Source organism: Rhincodon typus, chromosome 45 (assembly GCF_021869965.1).
Source record: "Rhincodon typus isolate 14 chromosome 45, sRhiTyp1.1, whole genome shotgun sequence".
NCBI classification, from domain to species: Eukaryota; Metazoa; Chordata; class Chondrichthyes; order Orectolobiformes; family Rhincodontidae; genus Rhincodon; species Rhincodon typus.
The window spans coordinates 1,756,773-1,780,224 of NC_063376.1; the positions used below are offsets into that span (position 1 = coordinate 1,756,773).

Genomic DNA, 23,452 nt, shown 5'->3' on the forward strand with positions numbered 1-23,452 from the left:
ACAAAGTAAGGTTGGAGAACCTGGAGCTCTTCTAAAAGCAAAGGGGCTGAGGAGGGACCTCACTGCGAAGAACAAGATCATCACAGGTTTCCATTCCCATTTATTGATGATGCAAGCCCTATGGGACATAGATTTAAGGTTTTAGACAAGTGATACTGTGGTATGTGAGGAAAACCTATTTTGCACAGCAAGTGGTAATGACCTGTGGTCAATGGTATTTAAACCAAAGGAAATTTCAATCTAACCTGAGTTCGAGGAGAAGGTTTTCCCTTTTGGCTTCAAGAAAGGTTTTGGTGGTTTTTCAGGTTTCTGGGTTTTCTCCAGGGTAGTGGGATGCTGATTTCGTTTTAAGCTACACCTTCGAAGTCTGATGCCACTTTCTGGAAGTTTGTGGATAAATTTCTTCTCCACATACTTGGCCCGAATCCAGGCTTCTTTCTCCTGCCTAAGTAAGGAGAGTAGTGAAAGAAGCTGTCATTCAGTATGCCTTTTATCAACATTCAGGATAAAGGTAAAACAAGATCTCTGCAACCTGAAAACAGATGTTATCCTCATACTGTAATCCTTACCGAGGAGATCCAGGGTGAGGCTTTTTCACTGTCATCTCTTCAATTCGAGCTTCATAGATCTGATTAATGGTAGAGTTTCCCAATTCACACATCAGCTGTTTGCAAGAGAAACAAAGTGTGAAAGGGGTGACAGAATGAGAGGAAAATTAAAGCAGGGTTAGGGTAGTAGTGAAAGCTCAGAGATCAAGAGGGGATCTGGTGAGTTAAAAAAGGGGTGGTGGGGGTAGTGGTTGAGTGACAGGGGAGTGGGAGACAAAGAACAATGAGGAATGGAGATGAGTGAGCAGACTACAGGGGTGAGTGTTAAAACCAGGGGTGGAAAAGGCTGCAGAGAAGGTAAACTGCGAGGGGAATTGGGAGGAAAAAGGAGAGAGCCTGAGAAAGTGTTGTGGGGGGGAATGTGAAGTAGAATGGGAAAGGAAAAGGGAAAAGAAATGGGGGCTGTGGTGAGAGAGAGAGAAGGGAAGAGATAGAAAGAAGAAAAGGCTGAAAGGGGGGAAGCAAAGGAAGGGTGAGTTCAGGACAAGTGAAGAGAAAGGAAAGGGTGAAGAGGAGGGAGGGGACAAAAGGATGGATGTGAGATAAGGGTGCAGGGAAGTAGTGATGAGAGGAAAGGAGGAAAAGCAGAGAGAAAAATAAGGGGGCGTAGAGATGGTAAAGGGGAATTTAAATGCAGGTCATCCCATATTATATAGTTTAAACTATATTGAGCCTGGAAAGTACTCACCTTTAACAATTCAGGCTCCCAGGAATCAAGAGTCAGTGACCGGACTTTTGAAAAATGGACACCTAGACTCCTGACAGAAATAAAAGAACCAAAATTAGTTCTCTCTTGCTCAGTATGCGCTTCCAGTTGTCATGTCTTTAGCCTCTTTTCTGAGTTACAATCTCATCCCACTCCTTACATTCTTATGACTGATTCCTAAAGATCAATGCTGGGGTTTTTCCTAACAATTAGATTTTTTACTCACTCTCAGCATTCAGCTCAATATTTCGGAGTTTTACAATTAAATTAACAGTACACCTCAGGAGAATAACATATTAAAAAATTATGAATGTAAATCTCTGGGCCAAAGCAACAAGTGAAAAGAAAGAAAATAACTGATTACTGACTCTGTAACCAGTACTGTTTAATCACAGCTATTTTCATCACTATCCTGACTAACAATTGTAGAATTAAGACAAATTTGAGCAAGAGGTTTTAAACTTAAAATTAGAGCTAAGCCATTCAGGAATAATGTTAGGAAGCTCTTCACACAAAGGATAGTGGAAACCTGGAACTCTTCTCCCTAAAAAATCATTGACACACAGATTCAAATGAAAATGTCAAAACTGATCTTGTTAGATTTTTGTTGGAGGTAAGGGTATTAAAATGTTACAGAACCGAGGCAGATATCTGGAGTTAAGATATGGGGCAGCACGGTGGCTCAGGGGTTAGCACTGCTGCCTCACAGAGCCAGGGACCCGGGTTCGATCCCACCCTCGGGCGACTGTCTGTGTGGAGTTTGCACATTCTCCCCGTGTCTGCGTGGGTTTCCTCTGGGTGCTCCGGTTTCCTCCCACAGTCCAAAAATGTGCAGGCTAGGTGGATTGGCCGTGCTAAATTGCACATAGCATTCAGGGATGTGTAGATTAGGTGGGTTATAGGGGGATAGGTCTGGGATGGGATGCTCAGAGAGTCAGTGTAGACTTGTTGGGCCAAAGGGCCTGTTTCCATACTGTAGGGATTCCATGAAATCAGCAATGATTAATTGAATGGTAGAACGGATTTAAGGACTGAACTCAACTTTGCATTATTGGCAAATTTAGATCCATGCCTTCCTATAATCATCTAAGACATTAATGAATACATTGAGCGGTTGAGGCTGAACACAGATCCTTGCAGGAAACCATTAGTCACGTTCTGAAACTAGAATACTTGACCACTACTCCTGTTGCTTCCTATTGCACAACTAATTTCATAACAAACAGCAATATAGCACAGGAACAGGCCCTTTGACCCTCCAAGCCTGCACCAACACATTTTGCCCTTCAACAATAAAACTGTCTTCATTTGCAGGATTTGTATCCCTCTATTCCTTTCCTATTCATGTGTTCGTCCAGGTATTTCTTGAACGCTGCTATTATGTCTGCTTCCACCACCTCCTCTGGCAGTGTATTGAAGGCATTCATCACTCTTTGTGTGAAAAACCTGCCTCACACATCTCTTAACCCCCACACAAAGAACCTGTGTCCCCCAGTAGTTGACCTCTCCACCATGGGAAAATGTCTTAGCTTTCCACTCTATCCATGCTATTCACAATCTTATAAACTTCTATCGGGTTGCCCCTCAACCTCCTGCATTCCAGTGGAAACAAACCCAGTCTATCCAACCTTTCTTGATAGCTAAAATCCCCCATACCAGGCAACATCCTGGTAAATCTTTTTCTGTGACCAGAACTGTACGCAATATTCCAAGTAAGGCCTAACTGAAGTTTTACAAAACTGCAGCATAGCTTGTCTATCCTTATGCTAAATGCCCCTTCCAATGAAGGCAAGCATGCCACAGGCCTTTTTAACTACCTTATCTACCTGTTGCTGTAACCTTCACTGATTATGGACCTGCATACCCAGATCGCTCTGCATATCCATACTCCTAAGGGTTCTGCCATTCACTGTATAATTTTCACCTGTACTTGACCTTCCAAAATTCATCACCTTACATTTGTCTGGATTAAACTGCATTTGCCATTTTTCTGCCCATAACTCCAACTGATCTATATTCTGCAGTATCCTCTGACAGTCCTCCTCACTATCCATAACTCCACCAATCTTTGTATCATCTGCAAACTTATTAATTAGATCAACTACGTTTTCTTCCAAATCATTTATGTAGATCACGAACAGTAGAGGTCCCAGTACTGATCCCTGTGGAACACCACTATTCACAATCCTCCATTCCATTGCCACCCTCTGTCTCCTATGACTAAGCCAGTTCTGTATTCATCTTGCTACCTCACCGTTGATACTGTGTCACCTTGTGTACCTATCTGCCATGAAGGACCTTGTCAAAGGCTTTACTGAAGTCATTGTGTACAACATCAACCGTTTTTCCCTCATCAATCATCTTTGTCACCTCCTCAAAAAGCTTGGTGAAGTTAGTGAAGCATGACCTCCCCCACACAAAACCATGCTGTCCATTGCTAATAAGACTGTTTGCTTCTAAAGGCTTCTGGATCTTGTCCCTGAGAATGTTTTCCAATAATTTCCCTACCACCGACATGAGGCTCTTAGGCCTGCAATTTCCAGGATTATCCCTGCTACCCTTCTTAAACAATGTGACAACATTGGCCATTCTCCAGTTCTCTGGGACTTTAATACTTTTTAAGATGCCAAAACCTCTTCCTTTTCTATAGCAACTTGGCTTAGAAATTCGACACTCCCTCCCTGAGATCATCCTCCACCAATTCCTTCTCTTTGGTGAATACCAACATAAAGTATTCATTTAGGACTTCACCTACCTGTTCTGGCTATACACATAGATTCCCTCCTGTGTGCTTAAGTGGACCAACCCTTTTCCTGGCTATCCTCTTGCTTTTTATAAATGTACAAAAAGTCTTGGGATTCCCTATAAACCTGTTTGCTATTGACTTTTCATGACCCCTTTTAGCCTTTCTAATTCCTTGTTTAAGCTCTTTCCTACTTTCTTTATAGACTTCAAGGGCTTTGTCAGTTCCCATCCTCCCAGGCCTTACATATGTTCCCTTTTTCTTTTTGACCAAGGTCATAACTTCCCTGGTCATCCAAGGTTGATGTAACTTGCCCTACCTATCCTTCATTCTTTCAGGAATGTGCTGCCAAAGACTTCCACATGTCCAATATGGATTTACCCTCAAACAGCCACTTCCAATAAATATTCTCCAGTTCCTGCCGAATATTCATGTAGTTCACCTTCCTCCAATTTAACAACTTCACCCAAGGGCTGCTGTTATCCATATCCATGAGTATCTTAAAACTTACAATATTATGGCCACTACTCCCAAAATGCTCCCCCACTGAAATTTCACTCACCTGGTCAGGCTCATTTCCCAAAACCAGGTCCAATATAACCCCTTCCCTGGTTGGACTGCTTATGTGCTACAGAATCTTGTCAGTAATTTGCTTTTAATAAGAGTTTCACCTATAACTCATTCAAATTGTTAAAGAACTTTGTCAAATACTTCAGAAAGTCTATATAACAAATATCATACATTCTTCTTTTCAATACTTAGATACCTCAAAGGGTGTATTCAGAGACTGAAACAAATTAAAATTTATGTTAGTGGCCAAACATGCCTCTCTCCTGCCCTTTACCTGTGGATTCCAGAACATTCTATGCAGAGGGTAATGCCAAGGTTGATGCTGGCCCATTCGGGCAGGTGTTCATTGCAGTCACAGCACTGAGCATTCCCTGGGATGCCTTGCACCTGCTCGAGACCCTTTTCCTTTCCGGGTCTTGCTTCGTCAGGGAAATCCAAGACTCCTGTAGACATAGACGAAGTCCTTTCCAACTTCTGAAAAGACACCAAGCTGAATGCTAACAAATGTAGATAACAACAGCAAGAAATTCTTAAAAAAAGTATAGTCCATAGTTCAGCAGACTCAGGATAAGTTTCAGGAAGGATGCTGAACAGTTTCCCTAGACTGGGAATTGAACCACACAAACCAAATTCCACCCTCATTCTGGTCCTTGATTTCAATTTGGAGGAGGGTAATCGAGGGACCACAGTTAAATTCTTGTTTCGAGAAGTGTAAAAATCAGCTGGGTTCCTGTTCCTGATCACAGCCCAATAGTCACGATGAAAACACACGGCTCTGTGACATCAGGCATTCACCTCAGCAGAGATGAAAAATGGTGATGAATATTTTACAGTCTGTAGGATCTGAAATGAAGGAAGTCCATTTTGTTGACATAATGGAAGCCCCCACCCCCACCATTGAGAATCAGTATGTGTGAATAGTACCCAGTGAGAGTTAGTGTCTACATAGTTATATACCATTGTGTGGGGAACTTACACTCCTGTGAGACTTATTGTGTGTGGAATCCAAATTCCAGTAAGTCAGGGTGTGTGCAACCCATACCCCAGTGAGAGTGTATAGAATCAATATCCTAGTGAGAGCTGATTTGTTGGAATTGTACCTGTCGAGTGTCAGAACACGTGGAATCCATACCCCAGTGATATTCAGTGTGTATGCATGGAACCCATCATTGTGAAGTTTAGATAAATTTATCTGTACCGAATAATTATCCTCTCGTCTCTCATTAAATGCTGTTGTAATGCTTGATTGTACCGCCAGGATCCAAGTTTGCTGGTGTTTCTCAGAGTCAGCCTGAAGCATGCAACTCCTGCCAGGGAACAGAAGGAAAGCATAAGAATAGGGAACTTGGGCATCACGGCTGCAAGTCTTGTAAATATTAAAATAATTTACCATTTAAAACTGTGTTCCAATAGCAGTGCTCATGTTTTGTATGTGTGAAGGAAAACGTGAGGTGTATGTCAGTCAAGCATTGCCCTTCATTGAGTTTGAGGCTCTGATTGCAGTATATTCATCGTGGGACGTGAGACCAATTAGCAAGGTGCATACTTATTGTCCATAATGGTATTTTAGGTACCGTTTGTTGTATAGTTTTATAGACACTGATTCTCACTAAACACAAGAGGCAACGGCCTGTGAGAGCCTGGATACCAGACTAGAGTGGATAAGGATAATAAGTCTTCCTCATTAAAAGGACATTAATGAACTGTTTAGGGTTTTATGACTGACTATCTGATAGATTGTGGTCACTTTTACTGATACCAGCCTTTTATTTTCAGATTTGTTAAAGTGAATTCAGACAGATCTTTAAACAGCAATTTGAAATCATGGTTTCTGGTTTACCAGTTCAATAATACAGGGAAATCAGGATAATTCAAATTTGGAAAACTTGAAACATCAGTTGTGGTGAAGTTTTCATTCATTCCTAACGACAGAACAGGATGAAAGATGCCCATGATAAACCAAATTTCTGGTCTGGTAAACTCTGGATTAGCTGAATTCATGCATGCTTTACATAGGACCATGGCAACAAATCAGAGCAGAGGTAGGCTTGCTGGAGCACGAAATCACAGGCAAGCCAAAATTGAACACCAAGATCAAAACAATGTTCAGGTCTGGTTAAACCTGTGAGGAAATTAAAAACACTGTAGATTGGAGAAAAAGAGAAGTGATATGCAGTGAAAAACTGCAGTGTGAAGGAGTGGGAGTTTCCACCAGTGGGTTTGTCGATTATTCTGAAGTACTGGGATTTTGCACAGCAGCATGAAAGCATGGGAAATATGTTTGACTGTACTGACAACATGGCCAACAGCTTTGCACTCATTGAAACACAGTATGCTAAGTTGGAAAACCTAATTTTCAGACCTAATTCCCAGCATTTTTGAATGCCTTTACTGTACAAAGTCATGCATTTAAGGTGTGATCAAATGGAAAAGTAATGACATTTTCACAAAATCTGTTTTTTCATTTTTTTTGACAGCGCTTGTTTGTAAGCAAATCAGGTTAGACAGGAACTTAACTTGACTATCCCAAAACTCTGCTTAATGTGGATTTGTGGGTGAGTTTGCTGTGATTAATATGATTTTACTGTATAGGCAAAGCTACTATACTCCAAGTTCTATTGATAGACACTGGGCGATTGTCAGGTTGTATCTGATTTCCCAACACTCATTGCTGACCTTGACAGAAATCAGCAATACTCTTTCCACATCAATTCCTTAAACTTTCTGTCTAAAGGATCTTGTTTCTCATTGTGCACAAAGTTTCAAGGATGAATAATTCAGGATAAAGAGGAGCCTGACTATCTTACATTATGTACTAGACCCAGCAAAAGCGAGATTGTCCTTGCTTTAGAGCAGAAAAAGCTATGGGGAAATTTAATTGAAGTGTGGAATATTCAAACATTATGTGGCGTTTTGATAGTGAATTAGAAGAATTATTTCCATACTGTAACAAATTTTGAATAACTAGAGCGCTTTGGTTTAAAATAATTGACAAAACAACTAGAGGGGACATGAGTTTTTTTAAAAAAACAGAGAGGCATGCTCTGCTTGAAAGGGTGATGGAAGCAGATTCAATGGTAACTTTCAAAGGGAATTAAATAAATACTTTCAAAAGTAAACATTGGAAGGTTGTGGAGAATGAATGGAATTATTAGCTAACTGTTTCAAAGGATTAACACAATCAATTATTCCCCAAAAGGTTGAAACTGCTGAAGAAAAAAAAATGGAGCTTTAGATATTTGTGGGCAAAGGTATCAAAGGATATGGGGCAATGTACACAACTTAATTAGAGGTACAGATCAACCTTGCGCCTGTTCTCCAATCAAAGGGCAGAATGCTTACGCTATAAATAGCACCATGCTGAAGCTTCCTCATCCCGCATAGGTGGCGAGGAGAGTTTAGCCCACAGATTTGCATGTTGTTACCAAACTCTTAAAAACAATAAAAGATTTTGTGATGGAACAGATCTGAAAATGAAGGAACGGCAATGAAAACGAAGTACACTAGCATTCTTGGCCTTGCATGACTGAACACTACATGCTCTGTTCACCCTTATCTGTTCAGAAGACTGATCAATATTAAAGATTTACTAGGCATTGGCAAATTCACACTCACTTTGATGGAGACACGACTTCAAAGCAGAATCGTCTCTCACTGTCTGCACCAGTCTTTATCGTACACAGTCGGAGGTCTTCCACTACAACCGTTAGATTATCCTGTATTATTGAAAATAATGAATTGAAATTACAGCTTCTTTCAATTTATTAGCAAATTAGCAGAATACACAGTGGAATTTTAATTTTTTCATGGAACGTGGGGACCTCAGGCATGGCCAACACTTGACCTCAATCTCAGTGGTTTTCTAGACTATTTCCAAGAACCGTTAGGAGTCTGGTTTATTAATTGATCTGGTTTATTAATTGGTAAGAGATTCCCTTTCAATTCTAGAATTAAGTGATTTTAAATTCTACTAGGTGTCCTGGTGGATTTTAAACCCAAGTCTCCAACACATTACTCTGGGCCTTGCTATTGCTGGCCCAGTGACATACCACCATTTTTCCACTTGCTCATGAACCCAAATTAACTCATCCATGCAATCACCTAGAATGTATAGAAGAGAAATAGACAATTGGTTCACATGGTCCAACAGTTCTGTGCTGCCTAATATTGCACCCAAGCTTCCTCTTTTAAACTTTATATGTTAGTCGCAATCCAGTTATATATATTGTTGCCGATAGTGGATGCTCACTGTGCTCAAATTAACTGCTGAATTGCTTACATTACAACAGCAACTGTTTCAAATACTTCGATGGCTACTAAAAAAGCTATGGATTTTTCCCCAGGTGGTGAAGGGTGTTGCATGAAAGCAATTTTTAATTTCATTTGCACCGTTTATCTAGTGTTAGAGCAGTTTTGTCAAGCCGGAATGCCTGGAATTGGTTTCACAGCCATGTTTATGACTTAGAAATGAAGCGGATGCAAGTAAGCTACTTTATGTTTATAAGCTCATAAGCAATCAGACTCACCTTTAGCTTCTTCTGGTACACGAGCTGATTGTTTTGAATGGAAAACCATCGTCTGTGAATATAGAACAGAACTGTGGTGAGAAAAAAAATGCAGACAAAGACATAGCCAAGCAAACAATGAAGACGACCTCAATCGAGAGGTCACCTCAGCCCGAAACTAAATTTCAACGAGGCCAACATATTCTCAATGCTGGAATTCTGCCCTAGGGTTGCCGTGTTGCGCTAAACCACATGGAGACTCTTCACAACTGGCTGTAATATAAAGTCGCCAAGTATCCAATCTGATTTTCATATTAAATTGATAAGATAGGAAACTGCATATTAATTAGGTAGGATATGCAGTTAGTAAGGTGGTTAACAAGCAATAATCTTTCCTAATATAGAACTCACCGCTGCTTGTTGAGAAACTTGCTCGACATCAGCAGATGCACAAAAGATGAATAAGAGATAAGACTTTGCTGGACTTTTTGTGCGATTCAGCTACAAATTTTGCCACAGCTCATGTCATTCAGGCTCCTACAAGATTTTGCCCCTTTCTTCTAACTTTCCCTTTCAAGTGATGACCCACAGTTTGTGTTCCTAGCAATGGATCCTGAGTCTGCGTTTCTTGTTTCTTACCATCAATTTTTATATTTCTAGTACAGCCATTAGAAAACTGAACTACCCTCCTTGTGCAACCAGTATAAACTTGACCTACAAATCTAGTTTAGGTATGGTTCATAATAGGAGAAGGCCGAATTTTAAAAAATGCATTTTCCTGTAATGGGATTTTTTGGAATTTAAAAGGCAATCAAACGTAGGAAAATAGGTAGATGAATGGATTTGAGTAGTTTCTGATCATAAGAAAATAAGTGCAGGAATAGCCTTTGTGGCAGCTTGAATCTGCATGTCATTCTTTATTTTCTCCTTTTTATGCAATTCCTTGAGATTAAGGATGACATGGTTTCCTTCTGGTTAAGCGGTTTGAGATGGCTGTTAAGTCTAATGGTCAATCTACAGACTCTGCCACATGTCGGGCTGGTGGTGTTTGAAAGATAGGGCAGATGAGGATTTGGAGGCTTCTGTGCTCCCTCGACACCATGTTTCACCTCTGCATTGTCTGGTAGAAGTCTCTTGATGTGCCTAATGCTTTTCCAAATAAACACATTCTCCACTTTGGTCAGTCACAAGCTGGGGATTCCTACAAGTTGGCAAGGATGTATGTAAAATCTTCAAAAATGCTTTAAGGACATCCCCAAATGTTGTCCTCCTAGAACTCTCCTGTCTGACTGGGTTTCAAGTAGAATGATTGCTTTAGAAATCCATGGTCAGAAATACAACAATATATCCTGCCGCTGAAACTGCTTTTGAATGAATGATAGACGCCTTGATGCTGGGTTAATTGTCTTGGAAGATGGCGTTGCTGTTAAACTGTATTTCTTGCCACTGGGTTTGGAGGATCTTGCACAGCCACTGCTGGTGTACTTCTCCAGTTCTTTGAATGGCCTCCTGTAGATTCCTGGCCAATCTGGTTTGGCCTGAACTCCATTTTCCTGCTGTTCCTTACAACATTTGATTCTCTTATAGTTTAAGAATCTGTCTATCGTAGCCTTGAATGTAATCAATGATTCAGCTTGTACAGTTCTTGAGGTTGGTTGGCTCGCCGAGCTGGTTTGTTGTTCCGCAGACGTTTCGTTACCGTGCTTGGTAACATCCTCAGTGCAGCCTCTGATGAAGCGTCGGTGTGTTTTCCTGCCTGGTTTTTAAACTCTGGGGTCCATTGCGATGGATTGCCTCACTTCTGGGTTTCTCCGTAGTGGAATGTATATGGGGTCGAGTTCAATGTGTTTATTAATAGCCTGCTTCGTGGAGTGCCATGCTTCCAGGAATTCTCGTGCTTGTCTTTGCCTAGCCTGTCCCAGGATCTTGGTGTTGTCCCAGTCGAAGTGGTGGTTCCCCTTGTCCATGTGGATTGAGATGAGTGAGTATTGGTCGTGTCTTTTTGTAGCCAGTTGGTGTTCATGTACTCTTGTTGTTAGTTTCCTTCCTGTTTGTCTGATGTAGTGTTTCTCGTCGTCTCTGCAGAGGATCTTGTAGATGACATTGGTCCTGTCCATGGCAGGGAGTGGGTCTTTAGTTCGGGTGAGCACTTGTTGTAGTTTTGATGAGGGCTTGTGTGCCACATCCTGGGACAGGCTAGGCAGAGACAAGCACGAGAATTCCTGGAAGCATGGCACTCCACGAAGCATGCTATTAATAAACACATTGAACTCGACCGCATATACATTCCACTAAGGAGGAAACCCGGAAGCGAGGCAATCCATCGCAACGGACCCCAGAGTTTAAAAACCAGGCGGGAAAACACACCGACGCTTCATCAGAGGCTGCACCGAGGATGTTACCAAGCACGGTAACGAAACATCTGCGGAACAACAAACCAGCTCGGCGAGCCAACCAACCTCAACACCCACAACCCGAGCTACAGATCTACTCCAACACCTTATACAGTTCTTTGGGGCAGAGAATTCACAAGATTCACAACACTCTGATGGAAGAAATCAGTATTAAATAGAATGATTCAGAGACAGTGATAATTATTGATTTGAAGACACGGTGAGGAAATGGAGTTGAAGAGTGTGTATGGGGGATTTAGAGCTTGGGAACATGACATAGAAGTTACAATAGAGAAACAGATTGTTTGTCCCAATTGGTTCATACTGGTGCTTTTACTCTACACATGCCTCTGTCTACCCTATTTCATCCAAACGAAACCTTCTAATCTAATCTTTTTTCCCTCACGTGTTTATCTATCTTCCCCTTAAAACGCATCAATGCTATTTGCCTCAACTAAACCCCATGGTAGTGAATTACACAGTGTCACCACTCAGAGTCATAGAGCATGGAAACAGACTCTTCAGTCCAACTTGTCCATGCCGACCAGGTTTCCTAAACTAAACTAGTCCCCTTTGCCTGCATTTGGCCCATATCCCTCTAAACCTTTCCTGTTCATGTACCCATCCAGATGCCTTTTAAATGTTACAATTGTACCTGCCTTCACACTTCCTCTGGTAGTTTATTCCATATAGGCACCACTCTCTGTGCGAGAAAGTTGCCCCTTAGGTCCCTTTTAAATCTTTCCCCTCTCACCGTAAACCTATGCCCTCTTTCCCCTCTCCTGGGGAAAAAACCTTGGCTATTCACCCTGTCTATGCCTCCCATGATCTTAAAATCCTCTATAAAGTCACCCCTCAGCCTCCTACATTCTAGGGAAAAAGTTCCTAGCTTAGTCAGCCTCTCCTTATAATTCAAACCCTCCAGTTTCGGTAACATCCTTGTAAATATTCTCTGCACCCTTTCCAGTTTTAATAACATTCTTCCTATAGCAGGGCGACCAGAATTGTACGCAGTACTCCAAAGGTGGCTTCACCAATGTGTCGTACACCACAATGTGACGCCCAAGCTCCTGTAATCAATGCTCCGACCAATGAAGGCAAGCGTGCCAAACGCTTTCTTCACAACCCTGTCTACCTGTGACCCCACTTTCAAGGAACTATGTGCCTGAACCCCTAGGTCTCTCTGTTCAACAACACTACTCAGGGCCCTACTATTAGCTGTGCAAGTCCTGCCCCAGTTTGCCTTACCAAAATGCAACACCTTGCATTTATCTAAATTAAACTCCATCTGCCACTCCTTGGCCCATTGGCCCAGCCGATCAAGATTTTGTTGTATTCTTCAATAACCCCCTTTACTGTCCATTGTACCACCAATTTTGACTTTATCCGCAAACTTACTAACCACGCTACACATACTCTCATCCAAATTGTTTATATAAATGACGTACAACAGTGGTCCCAGCACCAATCCTTGCAGCACATCGCTGGTCATAGGCCTCCAATCTGAACAACAACTCTCTACCACTACCCTCTGTCTCCTATCATCAAGCCAATTGGCTAGCCCTCCCTGGATCTAACCTTACTAACCAGTTTACCATGTGAAACCTTGTCAAAGGCCTTGCTAAAGTCCATGAAGACGTCTATTGCTTTGCTTTCATCTATCTTCTTGGTCACCTTTTCAAGAAACTCATTCAAGTTTGAGAGACATGAGCTCCCATGCACAAAGCCATGGCAACTATCCTTAATCAATTTTTGCCTTTCCAAATGCATGTAAGTCCTCTCAGAATCCTCTCCAACAACTTACCCACCACCGATGTCAGGCTCGCCGGTCTATAGTTCCCTGGCTTTTCCTTGCAGCTTTTCTTAAATAAAAGCACCAAGATAAATCATTCTCCTGTCTTCCAGAACCTCACCAGTAGCTGTAGATGATAAAAATATCTTTGCTAGGGGCTCTGTAATTTATTCCCTAGCTTCCCACAATGTCCTGGGATACATTTGATCAGATCCTGGCAATTTATCTACCTTTATGCATTTTAAAACCCCTAATGCCTCCTCTTCTGTAAAGTGAACTCTTTTCAAGACATCACTATTTATTTCCAGGTTCCCTGGCTTCCATGTCTTTCTCCAAAGAGAATACTGCTGTGAAATATTTGTTTAGTATCTCACCCATCTCCACACATAGACGGCCTTGTTGATCATTAAGGGGCCCTATTCTTTCCCTAATTACTCTTGCGCGCTTAATGTACTGGTAGCGACTCTTTGGGTTCTCCTGAACCTCATCTGCTAAAGCTATCTCATGTCCCCTTTTTGCCCTCCTGATTTCCCTCTTAAGTATACTCCTACTCCTCCTATACTCTAAGGGATTCAGTTGATCCCGCCTGTCCATACCTGACATATGCATCTTTCTTTTTCTTGACCAGAGCCTCAATACCTGTAGCCATCAGCATTCTCTGCTCCTACCAGCCTTGCCCTTCATACTAACAGGAACATAACTGCCTCTTAACTCTGGTTATCTAACTTTTGAAAGTCTCCCACTTCCCAGTCATCTCTTTACCTGTGAATAGCCTATTCCAATCAACTTTTGAAAGTTCCTGTCTAATACTGTCAAAATTGGCCTTGCTCCAATTTAGAACGTTAACTTTTAGAATGATAAAGAAAATTTTCTTGAACACACTTAACAAATTCCTCTCTGTCCAAGCTCTTAACACTATGGCAATCCCAGTCTATTTTTGGAAAGTTAAAATCCTCTACTATTACAACCCTGTTACATATTTGCTTCTCAGTTTCTTGCTGACTATCCCATCAAAGTGGTCACTGTCTTCTTATTTCTCAGTTCCACCCATTCGGTTTCACTGGACAATCCCGCGGGAATATCCTCTCTTAAGTACTGCTGTGATGTTTTCCCTAATCAAAAACACCACTCATGCCTCCCTTTGTATCCTTCCTATTAGTATCGATAGCCCAGTATATTGAGCTACAGTTTAGTCCCTCCTTCAGCCATGTGTCTGTATTGCTGTGATATCCCAGTCCCATGTTCCTGTCCATGCCCTGTGTTCATCTGCCTTACCTGCCAGGCCTCTCACATTGAAATAAATGCAGTTTAATTCATTAGTCTTATCTTGTTCTCTGCCATGTTCTTGCCTGCCAAGTATCTTTAACTTGCTCCCTCTGTACCAGCCTCAACCTTCACTCTTTTCTCACTGCTGCTTAGATTCCCAACCCCTCGCCAGACTAGTTTAAACCCACCCAAATAGTACTAGGAAATCTCCCCGCCAGGATATTGGGTCTCCCTACACTTCAGGTGCAACCCGTCCCTGTTCTACAGGTTAGCTCTGCCCCAGAAGGGATCCCAATGATACAAAAATTTGAATCCTTGCCCCCTGCACCAGCTCCACAGCCATGCATTAATCTGCGCTATCCTCCTATTCCTACTCCCACTAGCACACAGCACCAGGAATAATCCAGATGAGTATTAACATTTCTTCTGAATGCCCTACTAGATTTATTGATGACTGTCTTATATTTTGTGGATTCTAGTTTTGGACTCCCTTACAAATGTAATATCTTCTCCATGCCTACACTATGAATTCTCATTTTTTAAAAGAAATAGCCTCTACTAGGTCCCGCTTTAGTCGCTTCTGGAGAAAAGAACCACAAAAAAGAAAGTTCAGAGAACATTGACTATAAAGATAAAATGAATGAAAAAAGGACACAGTGCTGAGAAATTTTGCAAGTTCTGCTGGAACATAGAAGCTTGTCTTCTTGAACCAATCCAATGGTGAGAGCGCGGACTTGAGCAATGGGAGCAGGATCAGAATTTAGAGGCCTTACCTTTTACTATAGACAATTAATATGCCTTTGTACATATTTCAAACTATGAGTAAAGGATATTTACAGTACCTGTTCCATGTTTTGAAGGCGTTGCTAGCTCGTTTATACAGATAACCCTCCATAACAACACCATTTGGAGCTTCCATATTAAACTCCACTGCCAAATCATCATAAAGTACATCCTGTTGAAGATAAAAATGTTTTAACTAAACTAGCAACAATTCAAATAGGTATCCTACCCTTTCAGAAACAAAAACAGAAGTTGCTAGAAAAGCTCAGCAGGTCTGGCAGTATCCGCGAAGAGAAATCAGTTAACGTTTTGGGTCTGGTGACCCTTCCTCAGACCGGACCTGTCACCTGAGCAGGGGTCACAGAAATGTTAACTATGATTTCTCTTCACAGATGCTGCCAGATCTGCTGAGCTTTACCTGCAGCCTCTGTTCTTGTTTCTGATTTACAGCATCCGCAGTTCTTTCAGTTTTTATCCTACACTTTCAGACAGGAGGAGGAAATTTAGTCTTCTGCTCCTTTGCAATTAAATTTAATTATAGGTGATATACATCTTAATTCTATTTGTTTTAGTTCCATAACCTACGATACCTTTTCCGATTTCAGTTTTAACATTGACAAGTAATTCCGAGCTTCAACTGCTTTTTGAGGGGGAGGACTTCAGATTTCCACACTCCTTTGTATGAAGAAAGGTTTCCTGATATCCTTGCTGAATGGCCAAACTCTAATCTTAGGGTTATGTTTTCTTCTTCTGGACTTCTATCAAGAAAGGGAACAATTTCTCTCTCTTTACATGAGCAACTTCTTAAATTGTGTTAAAATTCAATTAGATAATCCATTGAGTTTCTAAACTCTAGAGAATTTCAACCTAATCTTTGTAAAAAGTCCTCATTTTTTAAAACACAATTATCTAGTGAATTAGCAGTGCACCTACTTCAAGGTACACAGCAGAACGCAATTACATCCAAATACATAGTCTAATGAGAGAATTTTACAGTTGTAATAGAACTTGCACGTCTTGAAATACTGGCCAATATTTCATTAGCTTTTTAAATAATCTGTCCACAACTCTGTGTATTTCTTTAATCTTCTGAGGACAGAGATTTAAGCTTGTAAAGCAGTGATAGTTAATTGATGCTGGTTACTACCCATATGCAGCCAGATCACGAGGATACGATAGTCTGGGACGCACTTGCAGTTGTGGTGCTATGGTACGGTCTCTACCTTTCAGCCAGGAGGCATGGATTTAAGTCCCTCCTGCCCTGGATTTGTACCATATCCTAACCATAACCTTGTTGGGCCAAAGGGCCTGTTTCCACACTGTAGGGATTCTAATTCTAATTCTAACCCTAACCCTATCGCAGGTTGATTGAAATAGAACAAAGAACCATACAGCACAGAGACAGGCCCTTCAGTTCTCAAGGCCTGCACAAACACATTTTGCCCTTCCATACTAAAACTGTCTTCACTTACAGGATCTGTATCCTTCTATTCCCTTCTCATTCATGTATTTGTCCAGTGTTTCTTGAACGCTGCTACTGTGTCTGCTTCCACCACCTCCTCTGGAAATACGTTCCAGGCACTCATTACCTTTTGTGTGCCTTGCATATCTCTTTTAAACTTACCCCCTTGCACCTTGAGCCTGTGTCCCCTAGTAATTGACCCCTCCACCCTGGGAAAAAGCCTCATACTTTCCACTTTATCCATGCCATTCACAATCTTATAAATTTCTTTCAGGTTACCCCTCAACCTCCTGCAGTCCAGTGAAAACAAACCCAGTCTATCCAACCTTTCTTCATACTTAAGATCCCCCATAACATGCAAAATCCTGGTAAATCTTTCCTGCGCCCTGTCCAAAGCATCCACATCCTTCTCACAGTGTGGTGACCACAATTGTACATAATATTCCAAGTGCGGCCAAACTAAAGTTCTATAAAGCTGCAGCATAACTTGTCTATCCTTATATTCAACGCCCCTTCCAATGAAGGCAAGCATGCCTTAAGCCTTTTTTACTGCCTTATTTAACTGCACTGTCGCCTTCACTGGTCTGTGGACCTGCATACCCAGATCGCTCTGCATGTCAATATTCCTAAGGATTCTGCCATTCACTGTATAATTTCCACCTGTACTTGACTTTCCAAAATTCATCACCTTACATTTGCCTGGATTAAACTGCATTTGCCATTTTTCTGCCCATGCCTCCAACTGATCTATATCCTGCTGTATCCTCTGACAGTCCTCCTCACTATCCGCAACTCCACCAATCTTTGTATCATCTGCAAACTTACTAATTAGATCAGCTACGTTTTCCTCCAAATCATTTATGTAGATCTCGAACAGTAGAGGTCCCAGCACTGATCCCTGTGGAACACCACTATTCACAACCCTCCATTCCAAAAAACATCCTTCCACCACTACCCTCTGTCTCCTATGACTAAGCTAGTTCTGTATCCATCTTGCCAGCTCACCTCTGATACCATGTGACTTCACCTTGTGCACCTATCTGCTATAAGGGACCTTGTCAAAGGCTTTACTGAAGTCCATGTAGACAACATCAACCGCTTTTCCCTCATCAAACATCTTTGTCACCTCCTCAAGAAAGTTGACAAGTTGGTGAGACATGGTCTCCCCCACGCAAAACCATGCTGTCCGTCGCTAATAAGTCCACTTGCTTCTAAATGCGTAAAGATCTTGTCCCTGAGAAACTTTTCCAATAATTTCCCTGCCACCGACGTGAGGCTCACTGGTCTGTAATTTCCAGGACATGTCCCTGCTACCCTTTTTAACAACGGGACAACATTGGTTATTCTCCAGTCCTCTGGGACTTGATTTGTGGGCAAAGAGGACACAAAGATGTTCGTCAATGCTCCAGCAATTTGTTCTCTTGCCTCCCTCAACATTCTGGGATAGATCCCATCAGGACTCAGGTACTTATCAACCTTAATACTTTTTAAGACACACAACACTTCTTCCTTTTTAATAGCAACTTAGTTTAGAAACTTGACAGTCCCTTCGCTGAGATCATCCTCCACCAATTTCTTCTCTTTGGTGAATACTGACACAAAGTATTCATTTAGGACCTCACCTACCTGTTCTGCTCTACACATAGATTCCCTCCTTTGTCCTTGAGTGGGCCAACCCTTTCCCTGGCTATACTTGCTTTTTATAAATGTACAAAAGGCCTTGGGATTCTCTTTTATTTTGTTTGCTAATGACTTTTCATGACCCATTTTCGCCCTTCTAATTCCTTGTTTAAGTTCTTTCCTACTTTCCTTATATACTTTAAGGGCTTTGTCAGTTCCCATCCTCCTAGGCCTGACATATGCTCCCTTTTTCTTTTTAACCAACGTCATAACTTCCCTGGTTTTCATAACTTGCCATACCTGTCCTTCATTCTCGCAGGAACGTGCTGCAGGAACTCTTACCAACTGCCATTTGAAAGACTCCCACGTGTCCGATGTAGATTTACCCTCAAACCGCCACCTCCAACCAACATTCTCAAGTTCCTCCCTAATATTGTTGTAGTTTGCCTTCCCCCAGTTTAACACCTTAACCTGAGGACTGCTGTTATTCCTATTCAAAAGTATCTTAAAATCAACGGTACTACTCCCAAAATGCTTCCCCACTGAAACCTCACTCACCTGGCTGGGCTTGTTTCCCAAAACCAGGTCCAGTAAATCTGCTCCTATGATGCTGCTTGGCCTGCTGTGTTCATCCAGCCCTGCACCTTGTTGTCCCAGTATAACCCCTTGCCTGGTTGGACTGTTTACATATTGTGTCAAAAAACCCTCCTGAATGGTCCTTACAAATTCTGCCCCATCCAAGCCTCTAGCACGTAGTGAGTCCCAGTCAATATCGGGGAAGTTAAAATCACCCACCACAATAGGCCTGCAGTTTTTACATCTTACCAAAATTTATCTACATATTTTCTCCTCTATCTCCCACTGGCTGTTGGGAGGCCTGCTGTGTACTCCTAACGTTGTGATTTCACCTTTCCTATTCCTGAGTTCTACCCATACTGCCTCGCTGCATGAGTCCTCTGATATATCCTCCCTCAGTACAGCTGTGAGATACTCCTTTATCAGTAATGCAACTCCTCCCACCCCTTTTACATCCCTTTCTATTTAAATCCTGGGACATTAGCTGCCAGTCCTGTCCCTCTTTCAGCCAAATCTCTATAATCGCAGCAATGTCACAGTTCCAAGTACTAACCAAAGCTCTAAGTTCATCTACCTTGCCTATTGTACTTCTCACATCGAAACACATGCATTTCAGACTACCTCCTCCACTCTTCTCAGCAGCGTTTCTCTGCCTGTTCTTGTTCTTCAGTAGAAAATAACTAGAACAGGCAAGGCAGAAAAAGATGGTGAAGTGGCAGGGCATTTCCTGTTTTGTTGATGACACATTTTTTATTGACCTCTGGGCAAAGTGAAGTGGGGAGGGGGCAGGGAGCTTGATTTTAAACAATCTTGCCTATTCCTGATGTACAATCATAATATTCAAAGAATACTTAAGTGTCATAGCATTTCTTGACTTTCAAAAACAAAACTGTTATGCAATTACAATATCACTTCCAAATGTCTTTTGGATATAAACAATTCCAGGAGTTTCTAGGGAATTGATCATTAGAGTCTGCTGGGGACACGTGATTAATTATTCCTGTTGTACATACTGTGGAACCAACCACAATTGGCAAATGGTTGGGGCAGCAATCCTGCCACCAAAGCTTTGTACTCTATTCAAAACATACCTTGGATCAGGTTAGATAGCCATTGGTAAGGCAAAAGAGTTAACCATGTTACTATGGGTCTGGAGTCATACTTTTAAATTAGAGGTTTTGATACCTTATTTTTCTTTTGTTCTTTCTTTCCACACTCCCTTTTCTGCAATGTACCTGCCTTGAGAGAGTGTCAAGTACAGAGAGACCTTTACTCTGAATCCAAGTCATGTTCTGCCTACTTTGGGACTTTTGATAGGGACAGCAGGAGAGGGAACTTTAAACTTTGTGCTGAAATGTAAACAGAGAGGGCTGGAGAGACTCACCAAATTTGGCAGAATCTGTAGAGAGGGAAAATGAATTATCATTTTGAGTTTAACTTAGATTTGGAACTGTGCTGTACCTACTCTAGGATTATTTGATGAAATCATGTAGAGAAAGCCTTACTCTGTATCTAACCCTGTGTTGCATTAGATCTGAATGTGATTGATGGGACAATGGGCAGGAATTATTCGTGTGGAGACAAAGGAGTCTATAGTCAGTCGATGAGTGAAAGTGATTTTAACTCAATGTCACAAAGTACAAATAACTCTAGACAGTGTTGCTCACTTCAGTATGTGGCTCTTATGTAGCTCTGTGATTTGTAGTATTGATACCGAACTATCTGATATGCTTATGCCTCACCTTTTGCTTTATGGTGGCATGCCTCTGCTCCATGTCTCGTTTATCTCTTGCTGAGTTCAACACGAGCTGGTGCAACTGCAGAATAGAGAAGCAAACATCATTGAAAACAACACAGGAAAATCAGTCATTGACTTTTTAAAAAGGCTTCCCTGTTCACTTCCACTGAAATGCTGATTTTCACTCTGGGTTTCCTCATACAATATTTTATCCAAGGACTCATTCTTCATATGTGAGCGTTTACATGATACTTGACTGGAGAAGATACTGCAGTTAAGTGTGAACTTGCCCTCACCTGACCTAGTTCACACTGAGGAGAGTTCCACATTCTCTCAACTCTCCAAAAAGAAACATCTCTGAAATTCTTAGTTTGATAGTTAATCGCTGTCTTATGTTAATATGCAGTGTCACTTGATAGCACTCAGAGGGAGGGACACATGATTAATTATTCCTGTTGTACATACTGTGGAACCAACCACAATTGGCAAATGGTTGGGGCAGCAATCCTGCCACCAATCCTTTGTACTCTATTCAAAACATACCTTGGATCAGGTTAGATAGCCATTGGCAAAGCAAAAGAGTTAACCCCATCACTATGGGTCTGGAGTCACATTTAGGTCAAAGTAGATAATGACAGTAAAGTTTTATCAGTGAACTAGATTGGTTTTTATGACACTCAACATTGATTTCATGATCACCAATACTAGGACTAGCAGTTTTTAAAACTTTTCTGTTAATTAAATTTGAATTTCACCAGCCACCATAGTGGGCTTTGAACCTGTGTCTCCAGACTATTAACCTGGGCAGCTGCATTACCAGTTTAGTAACATAACCATTATTCCACGGTGTGCCATTAGCCTCTATTCTACACTTTTAAACAAACGTTAAACATGGTTAACCAGCCCCTAATGGGGTACTGCAACAAAAATATAAACTAACAACCAACAGAAACTTATCAGATTGAAAATAATGTTATCCAAGGTGATGATGCACCCAGCCCTGCGGTTCCCACCAGTTTCTAAAGGCCTCTGTCATGCGAACGAACACCACATGGTCCCTCTCCATGGAGACCTGAGCTCAGATGTGAAAGCTTCTGTACTGGGTCTCACCTGAACACCAACATAAACATGACATTGGAAGTCCCATTGTTCTCCAAGGATGTTTGCATTTACCATATGTATTTAATAGAAATTGGCACAAACTTAATGAATGGTATCAAGGATCACGGCCAGAAATGCCTCCCAATGTCAAAACAGCAAAGTAAATATTGCTGGGATAGTGCAATTTCCATAGAAGGATTCAAAGGAATTATTGAAAAGTATCCAGTATTTGAACTTAAATCAGAGGAGGAGGCACGGCTCAGCTGTTTGTTTTACAATATTAATGGTAATTTTTGCTAAATTTTCTCTTTTTGCAGTTCAATCACAGACACAAGGTGTTTATAATAATGTCAGGTACTACTATAAGTTAATTCTCCTGAAAACCTGATTCAGGTTGAACTGAAGCTTGTGTTTCTACAGTATCTTTCACAACATTAATAATTCCTAAAGTACTTTGCAGCTAATAAAGTACTTTTATTGGAGTGTCCTGACTGTTGTGATACAGGAAATAATGCAGCCATTTTCAGCAATTCCACAAACAACAATGTAATAGATCTTGCATGAAGGATAACTATTGGCCAATGATACTTGGGGATAATTCCCTACCATGTGCCATGGAATCTTTTATGTTCGCCCGAGAAGTCAGGCTGGGCCTTGACGTACAGTCTGAAAAAGGCAGAAACATTGATTGTGCAGCACTCCCTCTGCATTGGCATTGGGAATGTACAAGCAGAATGGACTGATTGGTGAGGAAGCTACTCTCTGAATCACAGCAAACACCATAATAACACACAATCATCTTACGCAAAGTAACCAGAAAGAATGGATACTGAGCATTCCTCCAGCTTGGGTTGATCAGTTCCTGATTTGGAAGCACAATGACCTGATTCTTCTTCTCAGTCATACTGTGGACCTCACGGTACTGGTGCAGGCATGATGGGCCAAATGGCCTCCTGCACTGTAGCAATTCTGTAATTCTGTGGTACTGCTTTCCAATACTTGTCCCTGATTAGTGCCTTGCTCTGAGAAGCACAGAACTCCTGAGACTGAGAGTTACAGGAACATCCTGTGTTTTAAAGAGTCAGGGCCATGATTTCTGTCCAGTGTCACTGTTTTCTGCTTGTTTTATGCTTCGTGCAAATAACATGATCACCACAGGAGGACAACTCCAGCAGAAATTGTTCAAAGACAGTGAATTGTGGAATTATAGAATCCCTACAGTGTGGAAACAGGACATTCGCCCCATCAAGTCCACACTGACCCTCCGAAGAGCATCCCACCTGGATCCAACCCCCCCACCCTAAAACCCGGCATTTCCCATCGCCAATTCACCTAGCCTGCACATGTTTGGACTGTGGGAGGAAACTGGAGCCTGGAGGAAACTCACGCAGGCATGGGGAGAATGTGCAAACTCCACACAGACAGTCACCTGAGAGCAGAATTGAACCCAGGTCCCTTGTGCTGGGAGGCAGCAGTGCTACCATCGAGCCACCGTGACAGCCCCATGGAGGGCAAATATACATGAAACAAAAATAAAGCAACTTGGTCTGTATCTCGAATCAGAGATAGTAGGAACTGCAGATGCTGGA

General features: G+C 41.7%; 1 protein-coding gene across 1 annotated transcript in view; it reads right to left on the reverse strand.

Moving 5' to 3' along the window:
• Nucleotides 1–240: 240 nt before the first annotated feature.
• LOC109910401 (arf-GAP with coiled-coil, ANK repeat and PH domain-containing protein 2-like) overlaps nt 241–23,452 on the reverse strand; it is an 86,032-nt gene continuing 62,820 nt past the window's right edge. The window contains exons 7-15 of the mRNA XM_048620017.1: nt 20,767–20,841; nt 15,426–15,538; nt 9,154–9,205; nt 8,243–8,343; nt 5,826–5,934; nt 4,902–5,101; nt 1,297–1,366; nt 570–664; nt 241–445 (exon numbers count right to left, since the gene is read on the reverse strand). Of these exons, the coding sequence (XP_048475974.1) occupies nt 241–445; nt 570–664; nt 1,297–1,366; nt 4,902–5,101; nt 5,826–5,934; nt 8,243–8,343; nt 9,154–9,205; nt 15,426–15,538; nt 20,767–20,841 (1,020 nt within the window). The remainder of the gene's footprint in view (nt 446–569; nt 665–1,296; nt 1,367–4,901; nt 5,102–5,825; nt 5,935–8,242; nt 8,344–9,153; nt 9,206–15,425; nt 15,539–20,766; nt 20,842–23,452) is intronic.